At 44.2% G+C, this 24,272-nt stretch overlaps 1 protein-coding gene and 1 long non-coding RNA gene across 3 annotated transcripts; one reads left to right on the forward strand and one right to left on the reverse strand.

The window, feature by feature from the left end:
- Positions 1 to 1,395: 1,395 nt before the first annotated feature.
- Positions 1,396 to 9,793, reverse strand: LOC132654584 (uncharacterized). The gene is made up of 4 exons (XR_009592207.1): positions 6,514 to 9,793; positions 5,506 to 5,622; positions 4,716 to 4,822; positions 1,396 to 3,355 (listed from the first exon to the last, which is right to left on the reverse strand). It is a non-coding gene; the product is annotated as an uncharacterized LOC132654584 (long non-coding RNA).
- A 566-nt stretch (positions 9,794 to 10,359) lies between these two features.
- Tent5a (terminal nucleotidyltransferase 5A) lies at positions 10,360 to 17,290 on the forward strand. Of its 2 annotated transcripts, none has more exons than XM_021659177.2 (3): positions 10,360 to 10,717; positions 10,931 to 11,483; positions 12,534 to 17,290. In XM_021659177.2, exons 1-3 carry the CDS (start codon positions 10,698 to 10,700, stop codon positions 13,308 to 13,310), a joined length of 1,350 nt encoding a protein of 449 aa, XP_021514852.1. In that variant the 5' UTR covers positions 10,360 to 10,697; the 3' UTR covers positions 13,311 to 17,290. The 2 variants fall into 2 exon arrangements, with proteins under 2 accessions (XP_021514852.1, XP_021514855.1); XM_021659180.2 differs by having other exon boundaries at positions 10,530 to 10,661.
- The last annotated feature ends 6,982 nt before the right edge of the window (positions 17,291 to 24,272 follow it).

Here is a 24,272-nt window from a genome sequence, read left to right on the forward strand (position 1 = left end):
TGCCAGGGCGGGGGTGGGGCAGTGCCTCCTGCAGAGAGAGTCCTGCAATGGGGAGTTTAAGGTAGCTGGTCACATTGTATTCCTGATCAGGAAGCAGAGTGAGATAAATCACCGGTGTTCAGCTGTCTTTCTCCTTTTGATCTGGTCCAGGAAAAAATCCAGAGAATTATTCTACCCACTTTTAGGATGGGTCTTCATACCTCCGTTCAAAACCAATCCAGACACTGATAAACCCTCCCTGGCATGCCCAGAGGCTAACCTAATCAAGATCATCCCTCCTTCCTCGGCATGCCCAGTGGCTTGTTTCTTTGGTGATGCTACGTTCTGTCAAGTCAACAATTGATATTAACCGCACAGATGCTATTTTAAAATGCAATAAAATATATCACACAATCATGTCTCCTTTCTCTTTGTGTCTTTTCCTCAATGATTCTATTCAATCTTCGTTGATTCCTTTTATTTAACTTGTTTCACAGCACAGATGTGCACTTGGGTGTGCATACTTAGATGCATGAAAACAATAAGCAATGTTAGGAAATGGTGTAGTAATTTTACATGCTCAGTGTTGTGCATTATTCTACTTTATTGGTGTTTCTCAGTAAAAATTTAGAAGGACTATATAATCTTTATAGTCTGTGATCCACAATTTGAAATCCAAACTAGAATCATCCTTTGCCCACATACCAACGCTGGCCCCTCAAGTGGTCTCCTTTATATTTTTCTCCTCTCAATTCCCAACTGCATTTGGAGGCAAGAGTGATCTCTAAAGATAAATCCTTTTGCTCCCCTGTTTATAGCCATCAACGACTTCTTGAACTTAAATAGAACCTAACTCCTCACTATAACCTATGAGATCTGACCTTTGACTTCTCTCTAATCTAATCTCATGTCACCACCCCTTCCTTTGGGTTCCCTGGCTCCATACAGTTCCTTTCAGTTCCTCTAGTATATCAGATTGTTGCCTGCCTCGGTACAAATTGCTCCCTAGGCCAGGAGCACTCCCTAACTCCTTAGAGCTGGAAGCTACTTTTCTTTTAGTTGTTGCTTTTTCTGTTTTCTCTTTCCTTTCTTTTCTTTTTTGTTCTTATGCAGATAGGCATTTCTTGACCATCCTGGTTTTAAGCTGATCACCCCTTTTAAGTTACCTATCTCATTCCCTTATCAAATGCCAATCACACTTACAAACATGAGGAAAAATACATTAGCCAGAGACTTTGTTCAAGTCACTGGTGAGATCTCCATCCTGTGGGAGGAGGGGTCACACCAGGAAATAGTCTGTAGAGGCTGGCTCACATTTATTTTAGCATCAAGAACTTGGACTTGACAACTGTAACTTCATAGGATTCACCATGTCTATAATGACCGACTGCCTTCACATTTTTGGTTTAGTTTTGAGGCATTTTTATTTTGAAACATTCTACATATCACCAGTTTGCTGAGATGGATGAAGAAAGGTAGAGTTTAGTTACACAGATAGACTTAGAGACTACCAGGTCCTAAAAGGTGTAGTAGTCATAGTAATCAAAGCTACAAAACCTTCCAAGAAAGGCAGTGGTCTGAGATTGTTGGAAGAGCTAGCTTCCACAGTGGAGGTTCTATTCACCTACTTTTTTTTTTTTTTGATTCATAACTTAGAGAGTATGCACATTCTTAGAGCTTTGGAGGCTCTTCCTGACAAGAAGGTCATGGGTAATTTTCTAGCTTTGCACAAGGACAGTACTGTTGGAAGGGCCTTAAGTGCTTTTGTTGGAATGATCAAAAGTTACATTCTGTGTCCCAGCAGTTCCCGATCTACTAGCAGATTATCTGTGTACTCCTGCCCAGCACACAGGGAGAGATGGAGATTCGGACTGTAGCTGCCTTTGAGCTCAGGTAGAACTTAGAAAAGTAACTTTACAAGAACCTCATGATGAAAGCCTTAAGAGAGAAGTCCTCAGAGACCAAGTTTGATGCCCTACAGACTTGATCCCTTGCAAGAACCTGGGTAGTCTGTGCTTCTCCCTCCCACCTTTGTTGCCCTCTGCTCATGAGCAATAGTTTGGCCTCCAGCTATGGATGCACAGTTGGATAGTCTATGAGCCTGAAAAGTGCTCTCCCAATCTGGTCCTCTGTGAAAGTCCTGGGCTTATGCCTTCTCTATCCAGCTGTAGGGAAACGTTCCTTAAAGTTCATGGACCAGACATTGTTCTCAATACCATCTTGCTGGTTCCCTACAATGGAGAGAGAACAGAAAATGGGCACAATCCTGGGAGCAGGCTTTTCTTTCTCTCAGGAGAATCCAGAGTGCTTTGCGGTGAGTCCCGTGCAATAGGTGGGGGTTATGGTAAAGGTTTTCCAGGAGTGTTACAGTCTAGCTTCTTTAGAATGAGGTTGCGGGGATGGGGGGCAGTGGAAGCACGGGCATTCTAAAGTCTACGGTGATACCAAAGTGTTACAGCTTTTCGTTAAGCTGTTGTACTAAGCACAGCAGAGGCGGGGGCAAAACCCAATGTCTAGTCAGCTTGACGCCAAGACACAGGCCTGGTGAGGCCCAGGTCTGCGGGACCAGAGACAGGTCTGGCAGGCCTAAGGTAGGACTGGGGTGGAATGAGGGGAGGGGATGCTCTTCTGGGGGTCAGCCCCTATCTAGCACTGATGGGGCGGAAGCACGGAGCAGACTGACTGGCAGTCATGCCCTGGGTGGTCCAGAAACTCAAAGTGGCCTAGGTGGGAAATTATTTAATTGGCAGCCGAGTATGGCTGTTCAGCAGCCATTCTCTGGGGAGCATAGAAGCCCTCTCTCCCCCAGAATAAGTACCCACAGGCATCCATGGTGGAAAGCTGATGGTATCCAGAAGCAGGAAGCATGCAGCACCAGCATGCCCCCAGTTAGCTCGTTTATTTGAAATCAGGGGTTTATAAACCTTGGACAGTGGGAGGGGTTTCAAGGGTGAATGTGTTTGATTTGCCCTGGTCAGGAGTGCCATGGATCTGTATATGTACTGGTACAGAGCCTCCTTTAACATGCAATATCAGGGCCCTGTTACCAGACGGAGAACACAGTATTTAATTATCCTATGGGTGGGGAAAACTCCCAAGTACAACTGAAAGTCACTGATGAAAACTAAGATCTCCTTCGCAGGGTGGAGTATTTCCAGGAATCCCCAGATGCTTGCTGGACCGGTTTTCTCATCAGGGAAGGTTCCGGTGTATAATCTGTCCCATGGGCCATGTGATGCTCCTCACAAGAGCTGAGGTTACCAAGACCAGGCAGAGAGAGAACCCTGCTAAGCAAAGGGAGTCTACCATTTTAGACAGAGCTGGAGGCTATTCAAAAGTTTCAGACTTCAGCCTTAAAACGGAGGTTCCACAAACCCTGTCAGGAAAAATGAAATGTTTTTTTATGGTGTACATATCAACAACGCCTTTCATTACTTCTCAATTAATGCACAAGTCCCTATATTCTGAACCCTTAGCTCTGTTTAATAGATTAAATTAGAATTTCCACAATCACATTAGTAAAATAGATCCTGGTGTTTTGGGTAAAAACACACAGTGAGTTGCAACTAGTTCTTCTACTCACACCTAAGGCTTGCCAAGGGGGTGAGTTTTCTCCTAGAGTCTGATTTGCAGAACATGTATTTTTTAAAATTAACATTCTACATCTTAGTAAGTCCAAAATTTGTTTATATATGTTTTGTACTCAAATTTTCAGAACTTCTGAATTTTTTTTTTTAAATTGATAACCCTAATCCATGGTAATTTTTCTCAAACATCACACAGGCAGTTCATGCATGCTTGGGGTAGCATATGACTCAGGTAAATGTGTTTTCTGCAACTTCCACAGGTTCACATACAATCTCAGGATTAAGTGTATAAAATTGGTGCTGGATAAATGGGTGTTAGAGTTTCGATATGGTCTGAGGCTGCCCTCAAAAGCTTGAGTGATGGAAAGCAATTTCCAGTGTGGTCGAAATGGTGGTAGTCCTTCAGGAGAGAGGTAAACTGGAAAATGGTTAAGCCTTCTTCCCTTGACTCAATCCTTTTGTCTTCAGGTCTTCAAGGTCTCCTTTGCAAGTGCTCCTGCCCCCATGCTGACCAGCCAGAGGCCCTCTCCATGAGTCAAATAAATGGCCCCAGATCCCAGAATTTGTCCACTGTAGCATTTCAAACAGTAGGTTAACTAAGTTCCTCTCTGTACAGAGTACCAAGCCTCAGCTATTTTGTTTCGTCAGCAGAAAACAAGCTAACGTAATGCCTGTTTAGCATTCCTGAACATATCAAACACTGAAAGCTTATGTAAAGGAAATCAGGTTCCAGTGGGCATCCAACATATCAGTACAAGTTCCAAACAAGAACTGGCTGACACACATCAAGATGAAAGGAACATACCCATAGACAATGACTTCATTTTCGACAAGAAAAGGGTTGCAAATTTGGGGAGATATATTTCTTTAAAAAAAAAGAATGATTGAGTGCAGCCCCTCTTTCTGTCCTCTACAATGCTTTGTGCTTTTCGTAAGTAAGCATCATATTTTTGTCAGACTAGTCCAACAACTTTCAGCACAAACATACAGAAGGAAAGCACTGTAGCATAAAATAACAGCTCATTTATCCACACCTGGCATTTGGGAAGATAACACGTGCATTTCTAGTTTATGTTTCACCGGGTAGATGTAAAACTTGAACATCTCTCTTGTCTAGAGTGAAGACAATCATTTGTCCATGGATCTTACCACATTGGTTGAAACAGCAAGCATTTCACCAACAAGATTTCAAAACAGGAAGAAACGTTGGCATAATCAGCATCAATGGCAGTACTGGAAAATTCTTTTCAATATCTCTGATGAAGAATTTTACAAAAGAGAAATTAGTATTGAATTTAATATTATGGCAAAAGTTTTTGCAACCATATTGATACCTGTTTGTGGAATTGCATCAATTCAGTAATCTACAACTGTTAATGGAGTTATTTTTCTGTTGTCAGATAGATCAAAAGAATACCCTTGAAAATAATGCTTTAGGAAATGACACTCTTAATAAGATTCTCAGCAACCCAACAGTGAGATGTAGCCAAATCAAAAGACCTTTTGAGTAACTAGAGGATCCTTCTAAATGGAAACGAGCATTCCTGGTTTTAAGTCTAACACAAATATAAAGCTCAGCAATGTGGCAGCTAAGGGAAATTGTGTAACCTTAATTCTTCTAAGATTACTTTTACAAACATGGCAGAAATCGTGTCATCTATCTTCATTTGTGAAAATTAGAACCAAGCAGAATAGTTTTGAAGATAAAATGAGGTCCTATAGAGGAAGAAGTGTCAAAAGGTTTAAAAGTATAATTGTTATTACTTTGAAAATTGTTGTTTGTTCCTGTGTGGTTTGAGTGAGAAAGGTCCCCTAGCACCTTCAAGCATTTGAATACTTGGTCCTCAGTTGATGATGCTTTTGTGGAATTCTTAGATAATCCAGCCTTGCTGGAGGAAGTCACCCAAGGCAAGGTTTGAGAGCAAAATGACTCACCTACCTCCAGTTTGCTCTTTCTGGTTTGTGCTCATGATTCGAGATATGATCACTCACTTCCTGTACTGACCACCAATGCTTGCTGGCTGCCATGTCTCTTCACCGTGATGGGCTCTTATCCCTGTAGAGCCATAAGCCAAAATAAATCATAAAGGTACTTTTATGAATTGCTTTTGTAGTGGTATTTTATTACAGCAACAAAAAAGAAACTAATACAGTCACTAATAACATATTAAATAATAACTTAGAACATTATTTTTTTACATATCGTAGAAGTGTTGTATAGTGGGATGTTGCTAGTCTTTGAAACATTTCTTATTTTCTTGAAGAATCACAATAAAAATGAAATTGTTTCTACATGCAGCATTTATTCTTCTTAAAAATACTTTCTTCTGTGAATTTTAACTTCTACATAAGAACATTGTGATCAGTTGCTATTCAGCCACTGGTAACCGGTAACCGGGAGCAAAGAGGCCTCAGGGTCTTTGTGAGATGACACATGTGTATCCATGCTTGGAAAACGAAGCTGTTCCTCCTTGGTTATCTTAAATGACTGAGATCTGCCCTCTGAATGAGGCAAGTGGTCAGAGGTCACCTCCCAGACACTGGCACTCTTCTGCCAACACTACAGAGTGCTTCCACAGCCATGCCATGCATGGTAGAAATGCTCAAAGAGCAGAAGCTGGGAAATCAAGTCGAGAAGGGAGAAGCTGGTGTGGAAAGACCGAGAGAGCAACATAGTTATGGGAGGAAATCTGACCAGAGGGCTGTGAGAGAGGAATTAGAGTCTTAACAGAGGTTTTCTGGACTCTCTTTTTCCCTCTGCTTCTGGATATGAGCTTGGGAAACTGTTTCCTGTTTGGTTACTTCTTATCTTCGGAAGCCATCTTTGGGAAGATAGGAATCAGAGAGAACATGAAGGAAAAAAAATGGTTCTACCGCTCAGTGTGCTTGGGCCAGTCTCCAAACCTCCCACTGTGTTTCCTTTCGTGGGGGTTTTCTGCAAACTTACCCACGAGGCTGCTAGTGTGCTAGCTGTTCAGGACTGCGGAGGTCATTTTCTGAGCATGCAGGGAGCCATCCCCATCACTCCAGTAAGTTCACGGTGGAGTTTGGCTCCTAGCAGTTGAGTCACGATTAAACATGTAAGTCCTCAATGTTATGTCAGAATGAACATCTAGCACTGGGAAAGAAGAGGTAGCGTACAATTCCAGCCTGATTTCAAGTACAAAAAGAAAATCAGAAAACAGGGAGAAGGCCACCCCATAGGGAGCAGGAAACTTCCAGACGTAAAGGACCCTCACACATGGATAGGTAGGAGCCGGGCTCTTCCAACTGGTTTAGAATCTTGGCCTTCCAGCACTTAACTTTTCCAAGCCAGACAATAGGGGTATAATATGCAAACCTGTGTTTTGGGGAGAACTTAGTTTAAGAGACGACATATTTAAAATATTTAGCATGCTGTCTGGTTCATACTAGCAAATTTAATATTATTAAAGCCAAAACTGAGCTTTTTCTTACTGTGCTAAGTCTGGATTTTTACGATAAGTTGCAAACAAGAACAACTAGTTATAAATGAAATTTTTTTTTCTTGAAAAATCTGTATTAGGCCTCTCATTAGAAATTTCAGGTAACGTTCTTTTGCTTTCTCAAGAAGTAGTCTAAATACACTATTTCAGTTTTGTGGTAGTTTTAATATTTTCATTTTTTCAATTATGAGTACCTTCTCTGTCTCTCTCTGTCTCTGACTGTCTGTGTGTGTGCCTGTGGGGGTGGGGGTGTTCCCTGGGGAGGCTTTTGGAGCTCTTGGAGCTGGAGTTACAGGTGCTGTGGGCTGTATGAGTATAATGAACTGAACCGGCAGTGTGAGGGGGTCCTCTGCAAGAGCGGTGGGCGCTGTTGAATACTGAGCCACTTCTCCAGCCCCCCGTGGTGTGTGGCCTTAACCTTATCATCTCATAGCACATTACCACTGGTTTTCTTCTTCTTCTATTTTTTTTTCCATTTTAAAGAGGAAAAGCAAATTAGCAAATAAGCCCAGAAGCTAAAGCAAGTTTCCCGCATATAAACATTACCTCAGTTTGACGACAGGAGAGGAGCAATGCAGAACCTCTGCTTCCACTCAGCAGTGTGTAACATGTAGCCTTATGCAGCAGGCATATATTAATCCAATAATTCAGTCGCCTTCCATGGCACTGCCAAGAGCGAGTTGCCACAGATGTCCCAGTGCGGGAGGCAGGCAGGAGGGTCCAGTTTATGACTGGCAACGGGGAACGCTCTGCTATTAAGGAAGTGTTATCCACAAAGAACTGACAGCTCAGAGGAAAAGGGGTGTTCCCCACCAGTGGCCTGGCCAGGGTGGTATGACAAAGCGGGCCCTCTGCAATCTGCCCCTGCTTCTCAGGTGAGTCTGTGCAGAGAAGTGTGGCCACTGTTGAGAAAAGGGTCCCCACCTAGAGAACAGGATGCAGAGACTGCTGGTCCAATGGGCGCTCGGGCTGGGCCCTCCGGATCCGCCCGCAGCTCTCTGAACACGTTGAAGATCCCACACAGGACACATCCCAGGTGTGAGCAACGGACTCACTTGTTCACAGGCTGCTCTAGCTTGGGCTTTGTTTTGCTCAGTCTTTTTGATAGAAACGTAAAATGCAGTGAAAAGCAATGAGAGTAGGGTGGGACTACTGCTTTTTTTTTTCTTTTCTTTTCTTTTCTTCTTCTTCAATGCAGTGTCTTTAATATAGGAACGGCCACTTCGACGTTATACTAAGAAAACGCGAAGTTGTTCTCGGCCTTTGAAAATATTTCCTGATACCCTATCGAAGAGATTTTTATTATTTCATTTTTCTCTTCCCCTCCCCCGTGTGTGTGTGTGTGTGTGTGTGTGTGTGTGTGTGTGTACTGATGCAAATTAAATTCGGAGCTAGGTAAACACTCTCTCATAGAGCTTTATTCATGGTACCCTTCTTTCTCACTGGCCCCCTCCCCACAGTTCTTGCCTCAGTTTCCTCTGAGAGGGAAGTACTAAGCTAGGGACATCTCATTCAGGCAATAAAGACTAAACAGCATTCACAGTTAGATGGATGGTAGGGTTCAAGGCCTCACCGCAGAGCTTACTGGTTGTGAATTTGGGAGACTTTTGTCACCTCTTAATTCTTTAGTTTCCAACCCACTAGCCTTGGCATGGAACGCCTTCTTCTTGACCTGAAGGCTATGAAGTGTGTGGAAAGGGCTCAGGTTGGAGGTAATGGATCAACTCGGTATATCTATCACTCAGGGGGATGCTGAATTTGAGGCCAGTCTGATGTCCACAGTAAGATACTCTCTCTCTCTCTCTCTCTCTCTCTCTCTCTCTCTCTCTCTCTCTCTCTCTCACACACACACACACACACACACACACACACACCCAAACACACACGCACAATTTCATATATATAAAATGTGTTACTAGGCAGCGTCCATGATTGGACAAGTCCTAAGAGGAACCGGCAGGGATTATGACAACAGTGTAGGAGTCCAGGGGTCCTTTACTCCCTCAACCCAATTAGTTACGCCTAGGCCCAGGCTGTGCGCTGTGGAAGCCTGGCCTCCGGTTTCTCCATTTTTGGGGACTCAGCTTCGCAGGGCACCAGCAGGGGGCGGCGTTGTCATGCAGCTAGATCTGCGTGGGCGACACCCCTGCAGTCCCTCAGCTCAGAGAGGCACAGGTTGAGCCTCTAGACCCGGGCTCCCCAAATTCAGACGCTGGGCTTCTGGAGTTGTGTAGGGCCTCGGGGAAGTGGCTATTCATCTCACCGCCTCTCCCTCCTCTCTGCCCCGACCGCACCCGCCCACGGCCTCTCTCTACCTGGAGCGAGGACTGCTGAGCATTACTTTGGGAAGAGGCGGAGGGCAGTGGAGGAAGTGGGCAGGCGAAAGCGGGGAGCTTTCTAGCAAACCCCGCGGTGCCAGAGCGTGCAGATAACTTTTCCAACCATTAATCGCTGCACTAGCGACCGAAGCTGGAGCAGAGAAACTTCACCTCTTTTAAATGTGACCTTTCGGTCTGGTAAGAAGCCGGACCCCTACCTAGATCATTGACAATTTTTTTTTTTTTTAAATTCACTTTAGAAATGAGAACTCCACGTAGAGGCTGCTAGGGGCGCGCTTCGCCTCCGGGACCGCCACCCTGGCGGCCGCTTTCCTGCACGGCTGGGGTTGCGCCCCGCGACCCCGCGGGCTGGGCACGAGCCCCCGGAGCTGTGCGAGGGGTGACAGCGCGCCCGACCGGCTCGCGCGCAGCAGCCAGACGCGCACCGAGGCCGGCTGGCACCCGACTTCCCCAGCAGTTCTCGAGGTTTCGAGAATCGAAACTCAGTTCTCAGCAACCCCTCCCCCTCCCGCACAGAGACTGACGTGCGTGACAAGTCGCCTCTGGAGACTACCCTTGGCCCAGGGTCCTTGAAGGGATCGGCGGTCTAGCCCCAAAGGGACACTGGTTGGAGGAACGACCCGGAGTTACGCGGCAATGACGCGCCTCACCCTGTCAGAAGGCTAGGCTTGGGAAGTTTGGGTAGTTGCGCGATTTTTTTTTTTTTTTTAAGCTCTGCTCCAGGGTTGATGGCCATCTATCACATTTAGGGCACTCAAAGTGTCTCTTTTCTAGGTGTGTGTGTGTGTGGACGTGCAGAAATGGGTAGATCTACACGTCTGAGCCACAGGCGTCCTCTTGCGCACACAGCCAGTGGCCGCGCACCCTGGCCCGGCGCCATCCGCTCGGAGCTCCGGCGACTGTCCAGCCCAGCCACTGCCCGCGGGGGTGGCGCCGGGGGGCGGTGCCCTATGCAAATGAGAGGGTGTGGCGGAGCCGTGCGCGCCGGGGGCCCCGGAAGCGCGGAGAAGCCCGGTATAAAAAAAGTACTGAAGACATTTTCCCCCCCGCACAACGGCCAAGGCTCCGGAGACGCGAGCGCGCGGCGGCGGCGGCACCGGCGGCGTCCAGAGCCGCCACCTCCGAGACCACCGCAGCTGGGGGCGCGGGCGGGGCGCGGGCGAGGGGCGGGAACGCTTGGGGCTCGGCCGGGGGTCTGCGCGGAGAAGTCGCGGGCCGCGGACTCCCGCGGAGTGTGTCCGCCTCGCGGTTCCTCGCTCGCCTGCGCTCCTAGAAGGGGCGGCCGCCTCCAGGTGACACTTGACGGGACTCTCGCTTGCGCTTTCCAGATGCATCAGAGATACTTTTGGTGCGGGGCTGCTCTGCGGGGCGCGGCGCGGGGCTGGGGCACCGGGGGTCGTTCCTGGGAGGAGAAGGAGGAGGAGGAGGGGGAGGGTTTGCTCTTGGCGGGTCACGATTCGGGGAGGGGAGGGGGAGTCCCCGGGCTCCTCGGCGGGGGGCCCCATGTCCCCGCAGCCGCGCACCTCCCCGCGTGTCCCCTAAACCCACTCTTTCCCGTTAGGACTGACCAAGGCCGAGTGGCGTTCGGCGGGCACTACATGGCCGAGGGCGAAGGGTACTTTGCCATGGCGGAGGACGAGCTGACCGGCGGCCCCTTCATCCCCCTGGGTGGCGACTTCGGCGGCGGCGGCGGCGGCGGCAGCTATGGGGACCGCTGCTCGGACTATTGCGAAAGCCCCACGGCGCACTGTAACGTGCTCAACTGGGAGCAAGTGCAGCGGCTGGACGGCATCCTGAGCGAGACCATCCCGATCCACGGGCGCGGTAACTTCCCCACGCTCGAGCTGCAGCCGAGCCTGATCGTGAAGGTGGTGAGGAGGCGCCTGGAGGAGAAGGGCATAGGTGTCCGCGACGTGCGCCTCAACGGCTCGGCCGCCAGCCACGTCCTGCACCAGGACAGTGGCCTGGGCTACAAGGACCTGGACCTCATCTTCTGCACTGACCTGCGTGGGGAAGAGGAGTTTCAGACTGTGAAGGACGTCGTGCTGGATTGCCTGTTAGACTTCTTGCCCGAAGGGGTGAACAAGGAAAAGATCACACCGCTCACACTCAAGGTAAAGACCGCTTGGAGGTGGGCTTGGGCGGCCAGGGGTGCGGGGAGAAAGCAAGCCCGGCTTGCCTTAATTGCAGCCGGTGCGGCCTTGGAGAGTACGTTTATTGAATGGTGATATTTTTTTTTTCACGAGTGAACTGAGGTGCGTGAACAGTGTGGCGTGTTTTAGTTTCCTGGGAGCTCCAGCGTCACAACTCTGTGCTTCCTCCTTCGCGTTCCCTTCCCTTCCTTCTCTGTATGTTTTAACTCTTGACTTTCCTTCCTGGACTCCGGTCCAGAGGATATTCTGATTGGTGGATGGATGGAATGATGTAAATAATTTTTTTTTTTGACTCATCTTGTGATCTAGGCTTTGGGAAAATAGCAGCCTGAAGCAGAACTGAGTCAATGGGTTTTTATTGTATTGGAAAATGTGAATCGGTCCCTTCTCTGGGTTCAACTGACTTCAGCATTTAAGATATTTAGTGGTTCTCCCTGCTAATTCACGACTTGAGGGTGCAGTAGTGTGCCCCTCCCCTTCGGTCTGGGTGACATTTTGTACGATTAATTAAAGTCTGTTGTGAAGGCAACTTAGTTCCTCTTTGGCTGTAACTGTAGAGCAGTCACTGGAGGGACACAGCAGACTGATAAGCCCAATTGCCTAATGGAGAGGCGAACTGGGCAGCTGGAGAGGAGGGTGAGAGAGACATACTCATAACACTGCTTTTCTTGGGGATTCTGCGTGAAGACTGTGCCTATTGGACCGTCTTCAGAAGATAACATTTGAAGTCAGACATGACAACAGAGCCTCTTACTTTGCAGCTGCGTCTGCCAAAAGCCTCAAACTATTACTTCTAGTCTCTTTCCCAGACGGCGAAGCTACTCGTTAAATGTATTCTCCCCCCCCCTGTTTTCCAAAGACTGTTGAAGCGTGTAGGTAGTGTTTTGCTGAAACTTAACAAAACAAACAGGAAGGAACAAAGTAATTCTCAGCCGAGAAGCTGAGATGCATTCTCTCGGTCCTTTCCCCCACCCCGGGTTTTCTCATCTTATTTTATCTTTTAAATCATAGGAAGCTTATGTGCAGAAAATGGTTAAAGTGTGCAACGACTCTGACCGGTGGAGTCTGATCTCCCTGTCAAACAACAGCGGCAAAAACGTGGAGCTGAAGTTTGTGGATTCCCTCCGGAGGCAGTTCGAATTCAGTGTAGATTCCTTTCAGATCAAGTTAGACTCTCTTCTCCTCTTTTACGAGTGTTCCGAGAACCCAATGACGGAGACGTTTCACCCCACGATAATCGGCGAGAGCGTCTACGGTGATTTCCACGAAGCCTTTGATCACCTTTGCAACAAGATCATTGCCACCAGGAACCCGGAGGAAATAAGAGGAGGAGGCCTGCTGAAGTACTGCAACCTCCTGGTGAGGGGCTTCAGGCCTGCCTCCGAGGAGATCAAGACCCTCCAGAGGTACATGTGTTCCAGGTTTTTTATTGACTTCTCAGACATCGGGGAGCAGCAAAGAAAGCTGGAATCCTACTTGCAGAACCACTTCGTGGGCTTGGAAGACCGCAAGTATGACTATCTCATGACCCTTCACGGAGTGGTAAATGAGAGTACGGTGTGCCTGATGGGACATGAGAGGAGGCAGACTTTAAACCTTATCACCATGCTGGCAATCCGGGTGCTCGCTGACCAAAATGTCATCCCCAACGTGGCTAATGTCACCTGCTATTACCAGCCGGCCCCCTATGTTGCAGATGCTAACTTTAGCAATTACTACATTGCGCAAGTCCAGCCAGTATTCACATGCCAGCAGCAAACCTACTCCACTTGGTTACCCTGCAATTAAGAATCCTTTAAAGATGTCCTCCGGGGAGGCCATTTTAGACCAGGTAGGGGAAAAAAAAGAAAAGAAAAAAGAATAAAGAAAGAAAAGAAAAATACAAAACAACAACAACAACAACAACCAAAATAGAGTGACCCAATCCTAATTAGGGATGTTTTCTGTGCATTGAGGACATGCTCCTGATTTTTAGCTTGGCCATGATCATGGATCATTCCATTGGTAAGGGAGCATGATCTTAACTTATCACCCTCTTTAGCCACTCACCCCCCTGTGGTCTCTACCTTATTGGATCATATCTTGGAACAAAAGAGGCCCATTAGGAAAAAGCAATCAGGTTCTCCCAAGATAACAAGGGAATTTAAAAAAAAAAAAAAAAGAAGGCTTGATTTTTGACAATATGGGTTGCAGCAACTACTCCCATAGCTCTGCCACAGGGGAAGGGAATGGTGAAAAGACTTTTAAGAGGGCACTCCGCACTCACAGAGGAGGAAAGCCTTGCCTATCAGTTGAGGAGGTCTGAAGGTAACAACAGAGGCAAGGGGGGTGGCTGGTGGGGATTGCCATTTGTCTTGTAGCAAGTGCTCTCTGGAAAGATCCTGTTTTCCTCATAGAAACAGCTCAGTCCAAACCAACAGGAGTAGGCTGATGCTGTTCTCATAACAAAAAGCAGAACGTAACAGTGACACAACCCATTAATTCCAGCTTCCTGCATAGCTCGCGTTTTTTTTTTTTTTTTTAAATGTGAAGACGCAAGCAACAAACAGCTATAGCCAAGAAAATATGCTCAAGGACCAAAGATTTAACAGATAAAAATTCCCAAGCAGAAGAGATAGGCTAGGATATATAAAGAGTTACTATATTTGTTACACACCAATACACATCAAAGTGCCTGTTGCTTTCAGCAGATTTGAAGTGGAAAAGGTTATTTTATGGTTTAATGATTATTTTATTTTATCAGGGACTCAAGAAAAAAAATGAAACAAAGTATAAGCTTGTGAATGGTGGAGGAAATGCCCTATTTTTTTTCTTGGCAAATACCTATATAAAGTTGATATTGTTTGGTGTGATGTTATCCTAGTATGTGTCTATGTTGTTTGTGTGTATACACACACATATAGGTGATATGTGTATAAACACACACACTTTGTCTGTGATCTAAAATAATGTATCAAATAGGAACGCTTAAATACAGTGCTTTTTATGTTTTTGGTAGGATCATAGAAGATATGGGCATATTGCAATGATGACTTAAAACTTATATAAAAATAAGACAAATGGAGGGAAATGAATAATATATTTGATAGGAAAAGCAGAGATTATACATTTTTAGTGAGTTTTTTTTTCTTCTTTTCAGTGGGAACTTCAAATATGGGAAAATATTTGCTAGAACACTTTTTAGTTGACCTGACCTGACATTTTGACAGTCTGAACCCCTCCCCCTTAAATAAGTAGAATCACATGCCTTCAAGGCATAGAAGTTGTGGATCATGGAACAGAGATAATATAATTAAATCCATAACTGCTAAAATAAAAACTTTCTGGGACCTGAACACTACTTCTTAAATGAACATACAAATGAGTGCATTCTGCATTTTGGACCACTAGAATTTAATAAATGTGAAATGACCCTTTTTAAAGAGTATTTGCACAACTACATAAAGTTTATATATAGGATATATATTATATATACATTTTATAAATTTATCCAATATGAAACTTGTTTGATCTGGTTGTCACACTGCACAGAAATATTTAGTACTGTACCTTAAATTAAATCACTGTGCATTTGTTCAAATCCAACTTTGTTTTTCTTTTCCAAGAGACCATTTATATATCTTTGGGACATGAACTGATATTTTCATGTTCAGTTCAGTGATAGCTAATCCTAACTCTTCTCCCAGCCCTGTAGACACTGGTCTCTGTAAATACATTACTAAAAACAAAACAAAATCATTAAAAAAAACCTTTCTTTTGTGTTGTGAAACACTCACATAGTCCCCTTGAAACCTTCATGAATGACTGCTAATTATGTTAATTCCTCTGCAGACAAAATCATTTACAGGGGGGCTAGGGAGAACATAGCACCCTCACATTGGCAGTGTGATATTTTTTTTTCTTTAACCTGGGCATCTGTCAGCTTCTCATGGTCAGATTAGTCCAGGTTGACCCGTCTGGACCACCCTTCCATGCATCTGCATTGGAAGCCTTAACAGGAACCAGACTGGCTTGCTGTAGCAGCTTCCCTGTGAATCCCCACCAAGCTGTCACAGCCCCCAACACTGCCACTCTCTTCTGTAGGGAAGCCATCCCACTCCTTTGTCAGTCCAGTTTCCCTCCTCACTACCCTGTGTTTGAAAGATCAATTGCAAAGACCCGGGGAACGTTGTTCAGCTTTCAGATTAAGTAAGCCTGGCACTCACCTATGAGAAGCCACAGTCCAGCCTGCCTAGCCCTCAGCACGTTCTCCTGGCCTGCTTGGGGGCAGAGGCTCATCTGGTGACCTGGTTTCTGCTCGTGCTAACTCTGCACACACGAGTTGTCCACTGTTTTGAGAAGTCTGGAGCTCTCTGGCTCTGCCCCAGCAGCAACCTGCTGTTGATTTATGGCACAGGGTTTTGTTTGAAAGAGCCTTATTAGAAAATATGTCTTTCATTTACTTTCTCAAGTATTTATATTCTTTGCTTGCTTACTTTGCTGGATGGTAGCTTAGTCGGAAGTGCCAGCATATGGCATTCAGATAGAACAGGCTGTGTTCAGGACAGCTTCCAGCATTCACTTTAACCCTTATATAATTTATTTCTATTTTGTGCATACTATAGTCCTGTGCATATGTAGTTGAACACGCAATGGGCTAAATGTCTCTCTTTGTGGATGTGTGGCCTAAAACTATGAATGTCAGAGCAAAGAACAGCTCTCTCTCTCTGATCATCGCCCACGATTTGTTTGCTTCTGTGTTTATCTAGCCTCCTGCACTGTTACTTTGAAACAAGAAGTTTTGCCTTCTGGGGGCTCTTCTCATGTGTCCAGTCTGGCATGTCAGAGGACACTTAGCCTGTGACTGTGTCCTTTTACAAAGTTTACTTCATCTGCAGTAAATTCAGCTGCTTCAAGGACTCTCGCAGGGGGATGGACTTGGAAAAAGGCAAATCGGAGCACTTGCTCTCCTTGCTCTCTTTGGTATAGACTGTTTTGACCTGGGTCCAATCAAAACCACAAGGACGGGCAGAATATCAAGCCAAGAAAGAAGTGAAATGAAACGTGAACATACCCGTTTATGCCACCCCTTTCTGTTTGCTGTCGTTGGTTGCTTTACTGTGCATATCATTGTTTTCAATGCAATGCTTGTTAAATAAATATTGTGAACTATTTTGTAAATGAAATGTATTATGTCGAAAGCTGTCAGCAGCTGTCAAAAAATAAGCTTTTGTTGTGAAAGAAAAAAATGTGTTAGATAAAACAAAGCAAAAAGCCAAAAAAAAAAAAAAGAAAAAAAAACCAAACCCACCTTGTTTTCATATATATAGCACCTATTTGAATATACTCTTTCTTTAATATTTCTTTTAGCATCACCATTTCAGTGCTGTAGAGGGATCTCCGTGTCACATTTTGTCATGGTAATAGCTTGCTAAGAAGTAAGTGATGAGAGTACCAAGTGGGAGGTGGTGAGGGGCTTGAGAATACTTGCTGCCAAGCTTCGCAGAATGTGAGAGGCTCTGTTTACCGTTGGCCCTCACCCCCACTTCTCTACAACCATTGCCTGCTCTGAGTCGTCCTTGCTACAGCAAGCTGCACCTGGGGTCACTCTCGGAATGTTTTGACGATTGTGTGTCATAGGCAGAAAAAGGAGTTGATGGAAAATGGACTCTTCAAAACTGACATGTTCGTATCAGTGCTAGAGGGAACAGATTGTGAATTTTGTTTACAGCATCCAATATTTGGATTTTTGGTTTTGTAAATAAAAAGAAGTTATTTTTTTCTATTGATTTGTGTCTGCTGTATTTGGTGTTTAGTGGGCTAAAGCTCATGTCCTCTGAACCTCAAACTGTGTCCACTGTGTGCCTGAGGCATACACAGGCAGACCATCCTTCCAAAGCCATATTGAAGCACAAGAAATGACCATGTCCAGCCTCCAGATAGCCCATTTAAATGACCCCACCAGCTACAAAAGAAACTAGCTAACCTGTGCCAAAAATTTTTGCCTGGGCTTAAACTTAGCAGGGTTAGGTGACCCAGAAGGCAGGGATGTTTTCAGTGTCAGTAGTTTTTGGCACTCAGCTCTGAACTTCAGTATTTTGGTAGTTCTGAGTAGGCTTGGCTTTTATGAGTAACCAGACTACCATGATTCTGTTATCACGGGTACTTACATATCATCTTCTGGTGTTATTCAATAGGATGCTTAATTCGTGTAAGGAATAAATATTGGTAATCAAAATGGGAAGAAGTAGAAAAGGTCAATAGGTCAAGAGATTTTGTGTATTTGAGTGTGTGTGTGACTATGTGTGAGTGTGTGTGTGTATGTGTGTTTGCACACACAACTCATGCAAGTTTTCTCTGGGCGCTAGCTTGCTAAACACTACCTTTTGTGGGAGCACTGAAGAAATCTGTGAAGATTAGCAGGGATTATACACTATCAGTTATAGTTTTTCCTTGTGGAGTTTGAAGACTTCTTTACCACAAGGAGTGTGAGAGTTTGGTAAACCTTTGCTACAATAGGGCATACCTGTGGTTTTAAGAGCCAGTGAAAGCTTTATGTTGGCTAGAACACATGGTTGATACTGCATCTATGAAAAGGACACTCCTGGTTTTAAAAACAGCTTTCTTCACACACACACACACACACACACAAGCACACAAATCACACTCAGATACAAGTTAGCATTTTGGTTTGATAATGGTATTTGTGTGCCATTCTCTTCTTTATTTGTTATAACCTTTTCATTCTTCTACAACTAGTCCTGTATATGTCTTTGGCCATAATGTAATTCTTTTTAACCAAGGGTTGGATAAGGATAAACTCTTCCTAGGCTCAAGTATACCCTGCCATTTCTAGTTGAATTACAAAGCTGTGCCTAGCTAACCTGTTCTTCCCTTAGGAACCTCATTCTCTAAATATTCAGTTCCTTTAGTAAGAGAAAGAAAATGTGGTAATTAATAATCAAAAGGGAAAGTATGCTTGTCTTTAGAGTGATATTGCAATGGTTAATTTGAAACCCATATATGTTTCCAAAATAAAGCCTTAATTTTCTCCTCGGAACCGAGTTTGAAATTAATGACAGGAATGTCCTGAGACCAACTGAGAAATGCACTCCGGCGGGAGAAGAGGAAGAAAAGTTACTTAAGAGCATAGTGGCTCTCACACAGCAGGGCCTATATCTTGGTTTCCAATGATGCACTCCAATAGCAGTGGCCAGATCTAAACCTAGGGACAGAGAAGGAAATATACATGAGGCATATGGAACATTTTGTAATGTCAGAAAGAAAGGGAAACTTAAAAACAGATTATTGCGATAGGAGCGGACAGAGCTCCAGCGGATGAAGTTAGAACTTATACAGAAAAATCAATAACTCTTTGGATAATAACCAGGATACAAATATCCATGCAACAACCCTGATAAAAATGAGGAGCTGAATGACTCAGTGAATGAGGTGAGGAGGTAAATTTCTCATGTAGAATTCAGAATAATCTATTTGAATAGTGCTTCCTCAGTGAAGGGGAGGTTACTTCCACCTCTTTAAGTATGGGAAGTCTTAGTATCTACCTATTATGTACTACAACTAATACAGAAGCCAAACCTTATATGGAACAGATTATAATGGTTAACATCAATAAGATGTAACTGACACTTAAACTTGAGGAGAAACCATCCTCCTAGGTGCCAGGCTAGTAATACTTCACCACTGAACAAGGACATCTGAAAAGTAACCAAAATAAGAGAATCCACAGTGGAGACATGACACCAAACGTAGTATGGGATCCTGGATATATGGCTGGAGCAGAAAAAAACCAAACCCAAAAACTTTTAAGTAAAAACTAAGGCTGTCTGAGTGGAGTGTACTCCTGTTTTACCAGTAGTAGTTATCATACCATATTGATGTGTGACGTCAACAATGATTGGGGAAACCAGAAATGGGTACATAAGAGGCAGGGAGATCTTTATAATTTTCATCGTTTTCTGTAAATCTGAAACTCTTCTCAAAGTATTTATGAACAATGAAAACCAGGTGGCCCTTCCTCATGATTTCCAGGCAGTGACTCCATTTGCAAAAACAATAATGAATTTTATTTTGTAGGGGCTATTTACCAACCATATTAAGATAATATGAGCTGAAGGTGAAATGTTATGTATTCCTCAAAACTCTTAGAGAAGCCTGGCTTGGACATTCTCAGGGGAGCAGGAGAACAGAATTAAAGAAAGCCTAATCTATCAGCAATGTTTTCCCACAGGAGGAGGAATTAACTCAAAGGTTGTTTAGGGATTCTTTGCAAGAGATCATGATAAAATTTCTGGTGTTATACATCTAATGTTCAATGGAGTGTGAGAGTAGGTTATTATTTGGTATTAACAACTAACTCCAAATTTATTTGCTCACTTATGCTTATCTCTTCAAACAGTAGGCTTTCTTGAAGAAGAGTGACGCCCCTGCTTAAATTTCCAACCTAGTACAATAACTGCTGTTTGAAACGGTTAAAAATGGTGTCGAAGAGCAGATGCCTTTAGCAAGGCTAAAAGCAACCATTCCAGCCCAGCAACTTAAGAAGCTAGTTCATTCTATATTATATGACTAATATCCACTTATAAGTGAGTATATGCCATGTGTCTTTCTGCTTCCGGGACACTTCACTCAGGGTGATCATTTCTAGTTCCCACCATTAGCCTGTAAATTGCATAATTTCCGTGTTTTTAATTGCTGAGTGGTATTCCATTGTGTCAATGTACTACAATTTCTGTATCCATTCCTCCATTGAGGGACATCTGGGTTGTTTCCAGATTCTGGCTATTGTGAATAAAGCTGCTACAAATATGGTTGAGCAAATGGCCTTGTTGTGTATTTGAACATATTTTGTGTGTATGCCTAGGATCTTGTCTGAGAAAAAGCCAGATAGATTTCCAAAGTGGTTGTACAAGTTTATATTCCCACCAGCAATAGAGGAGGGTTCCCCTTTCTCCACAACCTCTCCAGCAAGTGTTGTCACTTGAGTTTTTGATCTTAGCCATTCTGATGGGTGTAAGGTGAAATCTCAGGGTCTTTTTGATTTGTATATTTCCTGATGACTAAGGATGTTGAGGATAAATATACTAAAATCTGTACACCTAAAGAAGCTAAGCAAAAAGGAGGACCCTGGGTAAGATGATCAATTCTAACTCAGAAAGGCAAATGGGATGGACATTAGAAGAGGGAGAAAACAGGGAACAGGACAGGAGCCTACCAAAGAAAGCCTTTGAAAGACTCTACCTAGCAAGGTATCAAAGCAAATGCTGAGACTCATAGCCAAACTTTGGGCAAAGTGCAGGAAATCTTATGAAAGAAGGGGGAGATAGAAAGACCTGGAGAGGACAGGAGCTCCACAAGGAGAACAAAAGAACCAAAAAATCTGGGCACATGGGTCTTTTCTGACACTGATACTCCAACCAAGAACAAAGCATGGAGATAACCTAAAACCCCTGCACAGATGTAGCCCAAGGCAGCTCAGGGTCCGAGTGGGTTCCCTAGTAATAGGAACAGGGACTATCTCTGACATGAACTCAGTGGCTGGCTTTTTGATCACCTCCCCCTGGGGTGGGGAGTAGCCTTACCAGGCCACAGAGGAAGACAATGCAGCCAGTCCTGATGAGACCTAATAGGCTAGGGTCAGAGGGAATGGGAGGAGATAAAGGAGGGAGGGTGAGATTGAGAGGGGATGAGGGAGGGGGCTATAGCTGGGATACAAAGTGAATGAAGGGTAATTTATAAAAAAATAAATAAATTAAAAAAATTAAAGAAACAAACAAACAAAAAGAAGCTAGTTGAGGCCCATCCTTTCTTGCTGAGGGATTCAATGCACCTGATATCCAGGGATTTATGAGTGTGGGGTAAGTTGTGGAAAGTTCCATCAGGATCTTCTTCAGAAACTATTGATTTTCCAGCACACTGTGTACTTATTAGTAGTGCCAGGGTTTTGTGGCATCATCTGGCCATGTCATTAGAACAAAACTGAAATCCCATTCTTTTGGGTTTTCTTTTACTAGAATTCAGTGTAATAGATTTTGCTGGGCATGATGGCTAATGCTGTTTGTTCTAGGCATCAATTCATAATTACTCATTCCCTGGGGTTTCTCTATATCTCTTCAAACAAGGCCAAGAATATCACAGTTTATGTGTTCTTCATTTTTAACTGGGGAGAGTTAAAAATCATTAAGTAGTTTAATAGTGTTCTAGGAGCCAGGCACCAGAGAAAAGAAGAGGAACAAATCCAGCACAAAGTATGAAGCTAGAAATAAAGATGCAGAAGGCCCTGAATGTAATCTTAACAAACTTCCTATCAGCAGCGTTCCTTCACGAAAAGCAGTATTTGCCTTGTGCTTACACTAAGATCATTATATTACAAGTATCTGAAAGTCAGACTTCACTGAGAGTCCTACATTTCATGAGGCAAACTGAAAACCTATTTTAAACTCATAGAATAGGGCCCAAAGTTACATACAGTTTGAGTAAAGGAAATCTTGCAGTTTGTTAATAACTAACATTCATGTGCCATTCAACACTACATCAGCACAGAAGCACCACAGCAGTCAACATTCTGAAACATGGCTCATGTATTCATTTCATAGTTAATGAAATCTTTTTGAGCATTTAGCCTTGTGCTGAGTTCTGGGATGGACCCAGAAATGTAAGGTCCTTAGTTCTCTTTCTTGTTGCTATAACAGCATCCCTGCGAGGAAACTTTCTATGAGAAGAAGAGTCCGTTTTGGCTGATGGTTAAGAAGGAATACATGATTTCCTCCTTTTTGATTGCTGAGTAGTATTCCATTGTATAAAAATACCACAATTTCTGTACCCATTCCACCATTGATGGACATCTGGGTTGTTTCCAGGTTCTGGCTATTACAAATAGAGCTGCTATAAACATGGTTGAGCAAGTGTCCTTTTTGTGTACTTGAACAAACTTTGGGTATATACCTAGCAGTGGTATAGCTGGGTCTGGAGGAAGCACTATTCCTATTTGTCTTAGAAAGCGCCAGATAGCTTTCCAGAGTGGTTGTACCAGTTTACATTCCCACCAGCAGTGGAGCAGGGTTCCCCTTTCTCCACAACCTCTAGAACCTCCACTCAGATGTAGCCTGTGGTAGCTCAGTAACCAATTGGTTTCCCAAAGTGAGGGGAACAGGGACTATTTCTAACAGGAACTCGATGACTGGCTCTTTGGTCTCCCCACCCCCGAAGGGAGGAGCAGTCCTGTTAGGCCACAGAGGAGGGCTTTGCAGCCAGTCCTGAAGATACCTGATAAAACAGGATCAGATGAATGGGGAGGAGGTCCCCCCATCAATGGACTTGGAAAGGGGCACGGTGGAGATGAGGGAGGGAGGGAGGGAGGGACTGGGAGGGAATGAGGGATCGGGACACGGCTGGGATACAGTTAATAAAATGTAACTGATAAAAAAAAATAAAATAAAAAAAAAAGAAAAAAAAAAAAGAAGGAATACATGCCATCAATCATGATGAGAAAGGCTGAGGCAGGCTGCTAAGTCTCATTTGTTCCACTAATGAAGCAGAGAGCAGACAGGAAAAGAGGAGAGAGAAAATATTTAGCCTCTATCAGAGTGATTCATTTCCTCAAAAGAGCTCCCCCCACACACTCCCAGTGGTTTCAGAACATTCCCAACCTGTCCTATCAGTTAGGGACTAAGTGTTCGAACACAAAAGCCTATAGGGACATTTTACACCCAAAACAAAACACTCTTTCAACAACTCACTTTTCACGTAAGATGAATAAAAACTGGCGATGAGAATAAATAGGCTGCTTACTTGAAGTTTGGAGGTATTGTCTCGGTACCCACACGTAGAAAACTGTATTTGGAGAAGGTGGCAGACAAGTGAGACAAGTTCGCTTAGTCTGGTTGTGGTAATTGTTACACAGTGTACATGTATCTCAAAACAGCATATTGCAGAGCTTCAACGCATACAGAGCTTTAACGCCGGGACTGGGAGCATTGAAGGGCTTGCTTCACTGCGCTGTAGAAATCCAGCGAGTGCTCACTGACTGAAAATTCCCTTTTCCCAGCCACCCTGGGGTTAATTACTCATGAGGCTTTCCTCATCTTGGGGCTCTGTATCCCTGAGAGCCCAGAGGGAATTAATAGCCTTTGCACTGTGCTGTCTTGGGAGTTTTCAGAGGCCAGAGGCAGAGCTTCTCAAGGATGACCCCTGTGTACCAGGTATCTGCTCTTTGCTTGTTTTGCAAAAGAAGAAGGTCAGATATTTTCAACTTTTTTGTTGAAGGAAGCAACAATTCTAAGGCTGTGGACACTTGCATTCCATTTTCCAAAAGGCTCAGAAATCGCAAGGATTTTAACTAGAATGTACCTTGAAGTTTTATTACCTTATAATCCCGTTTGTGGCAGCTCATTAAATTCCCTTGAATACTTCTTTTACCCTGTCTACTTAACTGTCACCTTGAAGTTAGTAGAGTTTGATGTGTGCTGCCTTTTCTCTGTGTTGAAAATTACCTTTTCAGTCACTTTAAATGCTATAAATGCTCCGTGTCCTCCATTCCTGTCCCCTGGCAGACTTCGTCATAGCCAGCTGCCTATTTTGTCTAGTGACTTAGTTCCACCATATTTGAAGGCCTTATTTAAAGAGGGGTTTTTATGCAGACTCTTGAGCTGCATGGGAAGAGAAATCCCTAACCTTGGAATTAAAGAACCCTCAGTTTCCCTGGTGCTCTTGACTTGACACTACAGGGGTATTTACAAAGAATTAGACAGA

The sequence above is a fragment of the Meriones unguiculatus genome, chromosome 6 (genome assembly GCF_030254825.1).
Source record: "Meriones unguiculatus strain TT.TT164.6M chromosome 6, Bangor_MerUng_6.1, whole genome shotgun sequence".
In the NCBI taxonomy this organism is placed as follows: domain Eukaryota; kingdom Metazoa; phylum Chordata; class Mammalia; order Rodentia; family Muridae; genus Meriones; species Meriones unguiculatus.

Coding starts and splice junctions, on each gene's coding strand:
- Tent5a (XM_021659177.2), top strand. CDS start 10,698: ATGCATCAGAGATACTTTTG. Junction 10,718..10,930: donor ATGCATCAGAGATACTTTTG/GTGCGGGGCTGC, acceptor CTTTCCCGTTAG/GACTGACCAAGGCCGAGTGG. Junction 11,484..12,533: donor TCACACCGCTCACACTCAAG/GTAAAGACCGCT, acceptor TTTAAATCATAG/GAAGCTTATGTGCAGAAAAT.